The sequence below is a fragment of the Odocoileus virginianus genome, chromosome 23 (assembly GCF_023699985.2).
Source record: "Odocoileus virginianus isolate 20LAN1187 ecotype Illinois chromosome 23, Ovbor_1.2, whole genome shotgun sequence".
Lineage (NCBI taxonomy): Eukaryota > Metazoa > Chordata > Mammalia > Artiodactyla > Cervidae > Odocoileus > Odocoileus virginianus.
The window spans coordinates 9,553,502-9,561,108 of record NC_069696.1 but is presented as its reverse complement, the minus strand read 5'-3'; the positions used below and the strand labels follow the sequence as shown (position 1 = coordinate 9,561,108).

The 7,607-nt window shown below is 49.9% G+C and overlaps 1 protein-coding gene across 1 annotated transcript; it reads right to left on the bottom strand.

Annotated features, from left to right (window-relative positions):
* On the bottom strand, positions 1-7,032 carry LOC110126938 (uncharacterized). Its single transcript, XM_020876879.2, has 2 exons — positions 6,723-7,032; positions 1-4,627 (listed from the first exon to the last, which is right to left on the bottom strand). Exons 1-2 carry the CDS (start codon positions 6,936-6,938, stop codon positions 107-109), a joined length of 4,737 nt encoding a protein of 1,578 aa, XP_020732538.2. The 5' UTR covers positions 6,939-7,032; the 3' UTR covers positions 1-106.
* Between the last annotated feature and the right edge of the window lie 575 nt (positions 7,033-7,607).

Below are 7,607 nucleotides of genomic sequence, written 5' to 3'. Positions count from 1 at the left end.
TTAAATAACCAATTTTATTAGAGGTTATTTTATCATCCCCTTTAGGGGTTAGTAGGCCACTCTCATGCCTTCTCTGGATGTGTTTTGAAGACTCTGTGCCCTCAGCCTACTTCCTAAAGCCATGCTGGAGCAGAAAATCCCTCAAATATTTCATGAAACCAGACTTTCTGGGGGCTGGTGGATTCCATAGGGCCCCATGTGGGTTCTCAATTTCCTCCAGTTCTTCTGTCTTGAGAAGAGGAGCCCCAGCACCGCAGTGACCTGGTGGCTGAAGGTCCCTCTTCAGAGGAGTGTGAACTCTGATGTTGCCCTCCCTGGCATGTGGGTCACCCACTCTGGGGAGCAGGGTAGGACCAGGATCCCTCACACTCAGGTTGGGGGCTGAGTGCTGGGCCTTGGCCAAGTGTGGGGACCGGGAGCTCTTGTTCAAAAAGGTCATGCTCAGCCTTGCCGCAGCAGAGTGGAGACTCCTCTTGAAGCTGAAGGTGTCTGTGGAACAGGAGGAAGGCTGCTGCCCAGCCCCTCTGCGTTCCTCAGGTCCCAGGCTCCCTCTTCTCTGTGAGAGCTGCTGACCCTGGACTCTGAGGGGCTTCTGAGATGAGTGTTCCCTTCTCCAGTGGTCATAGCCTGCCCTGGGGTATGAGACCCTCACTCTGCGGGAAGCCCTCTCTGCCATCCGCGAGATCCCCAGCCTGACCATCTTCCTCCCCCTGCTGTTTTCACTGGAAGTTTCTTGGACCCTTTCTTGGCCACACCAGCTGCTAGATTCTGCAGCAGGCCTGCGGTTTCTGGAAGCCGTGAGCTCCACCCTGGGAGGAGCCGCTTTCTGGACATCCTGCGATTCTCTAGCGCCCCCTGGTGGCCTAACTCTCTTGGGCTTTACAGGAGGGATAGAACCACCTATTGGCTCCGACCCACACGGTCTAGGCTTCTCCAGGGCTCTGGCCTGTGTAGCAGGTTTTGAGCTTTTCCCTTCGGGGGGCCGAACCTTCTGGGACTTAAGGCCTGGCCTGGAGCCCTGGGCCTCACTTTCCTGCTGCCCCTGCAACTCACAGGCCATGTGCAACCCAGGGAGCCTCTGCCCAGCAAGAGGCAGTGGGCGTGGTCCTAAGACATTAAAGTGCAAGTAGGACTCTAGGATCCGCTGCGGGAGGCCCCACTTCAGGTGGGCGATCTTCCGCCGCATAAGGGACTCCAGGAGCTGTCGCTGACTCTTCTTGAGGACTGGCCACTTGGGCAGGACAGTGAGGGCAGTGGGACCACCCAATGGAGCTGTGGCGGCTGGCGGGGCGTGGCCACATGAGACAGAGGGGCAGGCAGAGGGCAAGCTCAGGGGAGCAGCCAAAGAGTGTGGGTTCCGGAGCTGTCCAGTCCGGTCATTGGTCTTCCCTGGATCCACTCTTCTGTCCCTCTGTCGGCTTCTCTGGGGTTTAGGTCTGGCTTGCCGGGAAGCTGGGACGACATCGACTCTGGGCTTCGCAGTAGTGGCCGTGCTCTGGCCGGCCAAATGCTCCCCCTCTCCACTGGCAAGCAGAAAGAGTTCGCTCTGGTCGGGGAGAGCCTTCATCTCAGGATGGGGAGCAGCAGTCATAGCCTGTTCCTGATCCATGGCCCCATAGTCAGAACCAGTGAGGGCTGGGGGCCCTTCACCCCCAAAACAGTCAACTCGGAGAGGGCATTCAGCAGCATCCTTTCCTCTGACCTGGCCTTTGTTTCCTTGCCTTGGCACTCGAAGACTTCCAGCATCCTCAGCTCTGCACTTTCTCTGGCTTCCTACATCCCCGATTTCTGCAGCATCCTCTTCACACTTGCTCTGGTTTCCTTGCCCTTGTATCTGGATCTCCTCATCGGTTTCACTTCTTAACTCTCCCTGATATTCTCCACCATGAGCCTGGGTCTCTTTACCATCATCACCTGTGATCCCTCTCAGGTTACTCTTCCCTTGTATTTGAATTTCTGCACCATTCTCACCTCCAGTCTGCTCCTGGTTTTTCCACTCTGGTGGGCAGGAGTTTTCATTAACCTTGCTTTTTAACAGTGTCTGCTTCCCTCCCCCAAGTCTCTGAATATTTCTACCACTCTTGCTTCCAACCTCTCTCTGGCTTTTCTTCTCCATTGTTGGATCTTCTGGGTTGTCCATTCCTCTAGTCTGCTCCCAGTTCCTTCCCCCTGGTGGGTGGCTCAATCCAGTTTCACCATCTAATTGTCCTTCATTCTCTCTCTCAAGTCTCTGGGTTTCTACATCATCCTCACCTCCAGGTTCTCTCTGGTCTGTATTCTCTGGTGTCTGAATTTCTGTTTCATTCTCACCTCCCATCTGCTGGTGGTTCTTCCTGTCTGACAAATGAGTCTTTTCATCAGTGTCATCTCTTAACTGACTCTGGTTCTCTTCTCCAGGTGTCCAGGTCTCTATACCATCCTCACCTCCAGCTTCTCTCTGGTTTCTCTTTTCTGGAGCTTGAATTTCTGCACCATTCTCACCTCCAACCTGCTCCTCTTTCTTCCATTGTGCTGAATTAGTTTCCACATCAATTTTACTTGCTAATTCTCCCCAGTTCTCTGCCTCAGATGCCTGGGTATTTTTACCATCCTTGCTTCTAATATGTTCCTGATTCTTCCACTTTGGTATGTGAATATTTCCATTAATTTCACTGTTTAACTGGTACTGGTTTTCTTCCCTAAGTTCCTGAGTCTCCTTACTATCTTCACCTTTAACCTCTCCCAGGTTTTTCTTCCCCGTTGCCTGGATATCTGTTCTAGTCTCATCTCCAAACTGCTCCTGGTTCCTCATCCCTGATGGATGAGTCTCTGCCCAAGTTACACCTCTTATTTGTCTCTGGTTCTCTGCCTCTGGGGCCAGGGTGTTTGTATCATCATCTCTGTCCTTTCCCTGGTCTCTCTTCTCCAGTGCCTGGATTTCTGCTCTATGCTCACCTCCAATCTGGTCCTCACTCCCCCAACATGGTGTCTTAAATTCTCTGTCAATTTCACTTGCTACTGGTTTCTGGTCTCCCCAACATTGTGCCCGGATCACCACCCAATCCTCCTCTCTTATCTCCCTGAGGTTGTTCCTTCTAGATATCTGACTTTCCCCAGCATCGTCACCTCTTTTTATGCCTTGATTACTCCACCCCACTTGAAGTTCATGTCTTAGTTGTTTCTGGATCTCTGCCCTACATACTTGGATCTTCCCAGCTTTCTCACTTCCATCTTGATCCCGCTTCTCCCACCCTGGTGTCTGGATCTCTGTAACATTCTCATTTTGAACCCATTCCTGCTTTCCCCACCCCAGGGCCTGGGTCTCTATGCCATCCTCATTTTTCACTTCTCCCAAGTTCTCCTTCCCAGATATCTGGATTTGCACAGCATTCTCACCTCCACCCTGGTCTTCTTTTCTCCTCTCTTCTGCCTGAATTTCTGTACTAGTATCACCTGTAATCTGGTCTTGTTTTCCCCACCCTGGGAGCTGGGTATCCTCACCATCCTCACTTCCAGTTTGGCCTTGCTTCCTCAACACTTGGGCCTCATTCTTTTCTTCATCCTCTCCTCTGGCCTCTTTCTTGTTCTCAAAAGACTGGGTCTCTATAGCATCCTTATCCCTTTTCCTATCCTGAGTTTCCCACATTGGTGTTTGGGTCTCTGCATCAATTTTACATCTTAACTGTTCTACTTTCTCTCCTCTACACACCTGGGTTTCAGGAAGATTCTCACCTCCAGTCTCCCCCGGACTTCTCTTCCATAGTTCTTGAATTTCAACCCTACTTTCAACTTGCACCTGGTCCTGGTTCTCCCACCATGGTGTCAAGATCTCTCCAACAGCCTTACTTATTACTAGTCTCTGGCTGCCCCAGTCCAGGACCTTACTCTCTGCCATGTCCTCCATCCCAAAGTTTATTGGCAGTTGCCTTCCAGGTGCCTGAATTTCCCAAGCATTATCCCCTCTGCTCTCTTTCTGGTTTGCGCACCCTGGAGCCTGGGTCTCTCTACTGGCCTCTCTACTTAATGTCAGGTTTTCCGTTCCTGGTGCGCAGACCTCATGTGGGCAGCCCCAGGATTTCCAAGTGGGCATTCCCACTTGTTGGTTGGAAGGAACTGCTAGGAACTCTCTGGAACAGAACGGCAAGCTCTGAGCTGAAGGGAGGTTTGGGACAGGGGTCATGGAGGTGGGGTGGCATCTCATGTTGACAATATACTCCAGTGGTGCCAGTTCTTCCTGGGGATGGACCAACAGCTGCTCCATCCTTTGGCACCTGTCCAAGGCAGGGGGCCGTGGCCTACAAATCAGGTCAGTCTGACCATCACTACAACACCAGGGTACCTGCCATACTTCCCAAGAACTGTCCCGAGGTAGCATACTGGTGCTGGAAAAGGAGGTGGTGCAAAAGATACGATCAGAAGAGGTGTAGGCATCCCACAGTACACCTTGACATGGGCGCTGACAAGAGAGCAGATGTTGGGTCCATGATTCCTCGAGGCTCCTCCAGTATTCCCTGCTCTTACTTTGGGCCCATTGTCGGGCATGAGCATCCAAGCCCCTGAACTTGCCAGGACTGAGAAAGAATTTAGGGGCCAGCCTGAAACAAGTGTCATGTCTCATGGAGGGCACTGCCCACTTCTGTGGTGGCACCTGTAGGTAAGAACAGAGAAGTAAAAATCTTTGCATTCACATTATCTCATCTAATCCTCACAGATCAGGATTGTAATCCTCATTATCCAGATGATGGTGCTGGGGTTCAGGAAATGGGGAGTCACTTCTCTTAAGGAAAATATTCATTCAAGAAAGTATTCGTTTACACTTCCCTGGTGGTACAGAGGATAGGAATCTGCCTGCCAGTGCAGAGGATGTGGGTTCGATCCCTGGTCTGGGAAGATCCCACATGCTGCAGGAACAGCTAAGCTGTTATGCTACAACTGCTGAGCCTGCTTTGTAGAGACCATGAGCTGAAACTGAGCCTGCGCACCACAGCTTCTGAAGCCCGCGTGCCTAGAGCCTGTGCTCTGAAGCAAAACAAGCCACCACAATGAGAAGCCCACACAACACGACCAGAGAGTAATCCCCACTCTTAAGTCCTCACGCAGCAACCAAGACCCAGCACAGCAAAGTTAATTAAACTTACAGAAGAGAAAATACTCAAGAAAGATAGAGAAAGAGTTTATTCCAGGCCATGCACTGTTCTAGGTCCTGGATGTACCAGCATGGACAAGACACAAAGTCTTTGTTGGGAGCTGTCTTCCAGACTTGGAAGACACAATAACCAAGTATACAACATGTTAGGTATCAAAAAGTGTTCTAATGGAAATAAGAGCAAGAGTAGGGATGGGGTTAGCTTCCTGGTCAGAGAATCCTCTCAGAGGAGGTGATGTTTGACTGGAGACCTGGATGAAGCAAGGGACAAACCAAGTGACATCTGAAGAAAGAATCTTGTAGGTGAGGAAACATTCATGCAAAGGCCCTGAGGATGGAACAGGGTCATTTGTAAAAGAACAGCTAGGAAGCCAGTGTAGTCAGAATGGAACGAGTGAGTGAGGAAGACAGCACAAAGAGATGAGGTCAGGGAGAAATGCAGAACAGATTATTCCAAGCCTTGGAGTGTGGTTAGGAGTTAGCTTTTGTTCTGAGTTTGACTGGAAGTATATCCATGAGTCATTGCAAAGTCTTGAGTGGCAAAGTGTTATGATCTGTTTTGAAAAGTTTGTTCTTGCTCATGAACATAATGTTAGGCCTAAACCAGGTGCAAAGGAATATTTACTGCATGATGCCATATGGGCAAAACCAGTCTAATGCTTTTAGAAATCAGCAGAGTGGTGTCTGCAAGCTTCTGAGCTGCTGGTAGTGGTCTGTTTTCTTAATCTAATGCTGCACCTGTATGTGTTCAGTTTGCAAAAATTCATTGATCTACACACTTATAATCTAAGACTTCCCTGGTGGTCCAGTGGTTAAGAATCCACCTTCCAATGCAGGGGACTCAGGTTTGATCCCTGGTTGTGGGAACTAAGATTCCCACATGCCGCAGGGCAACTAAGCCTGCTTGTCACAACTACTGAGCCTGGGGGGCTGTTGAGCCCCAGCATCACAACTAGAGAGAAAATCAAGCACCACAATGAAGAGCCTGCACACCACAATGAAAGATCCCGCATGCCACAACTAAGACACAATGCAGCCCAAAATAAATAAATATACAATATATGTACATTTAAGTATATACAATATACATATATATATTAAGTAGTTAAGATGATAAATTTTTTAAATAAAATTTAAAAAAATAAAAATTCACACTTATAATCTGCTTATACGCATTATCCTTGGATGACAAATTTTTAAGAGAGACAGAAGTTCATTCTCTTGGCTGCATGGACCACTGAGCTCCATGGTTGGTTGAGACAGGAGGCAGGGACCAGGCAGAAGGTGGTACCTATAGTCCCGAAGAATATGGTGAGGGTTTGAGAAATGATCAGATTTGACATATGGTTTGCAAGTAAAGCCCATAGGACTTGCAGGTGGATTGAACACGTGGCATGAGGGAGAGAGAAGTCCAGGGTGACTGCTGGCTTTGAGGCAAGAAAATGCTCTTTTTTGAGGCAAGAAAATGCTCTTTCTGAGTTCATCAGAGTTCAGTCTGAATCCATCTCCGGTACACAGGGCATAGAACAGGGTCCCTGTAACAAATGACTGACACAATCATGGTGTGGAGGGAAAGAGGTGGGTGGGACCCCCTCACCTTGAGGAACTTCCTCACGCTGTGGTGGGTCCTGGTGACCTGATGCCAGTAGTGCCGGACCTGCCAGATCAGAAAGAGGCAGAGGACAAGCAGGTTACCACAGCACCGAGGGTCCCTGCAGCTGCGATCTTCAGAGAGCAGGCCCCGCACTGGCTCCCACTCGGGACCCCAGAACGGGCCCACGACAGCACAGGCGCCCAGGAGGGGCAGCAACATGACGCGGTTTAGGTCAGGCAGGTGGTGTTCTGGAGTTGGAGGGCAGGGCTGATACAGCTGACCTAGCCACTGCGGGGTGGGGTAGCCCCTGCCTCAGAACCCCTGTCACTAAGGCCACCTCACAAAGGCTTTTGATGCTGCGGCCTCAGCTCCAGCTGCTGCACGTGACATCAGAGCTGGCTAATATGTCCATAGTACAGATGAGGACAACATTGGGGAACCGCCCAAAAGGACTTAAAAGGAAGAACTCAAACACCTTGCCCTCTGGAGTGAAGAGATTATGCTCCCCCCATGTTGATGGAGGGATGGAAACTGCAGTCTGTTGGATTTCTTTCTTCCTACGGGATACTTTCATCCATTTGTCCTTCAGGTATCCAATATCAAACACTGAATGAACACCCTATTGAACATGTGTGTATCTTGTTTATCCACCCAGCATATCCTGATTTTTTGTTGGGAGATTACTTTCCCAACTCAGGATCAGTGTTGATAGGAATATAAATGCTATCCTGAAGACTTTCATCCAAAGGTTATGCTCAAAATATTGAATAACACAGCAGGCAGGGTCACCAGCCAATCAGAATGGGCCAGGCCTTAACTCTTTAATTGCTGGATTGTAAGCAGTCCCTGGGGCTTCCCAGGTGGTGCAGTGGTAAAGAATCTGCCTAT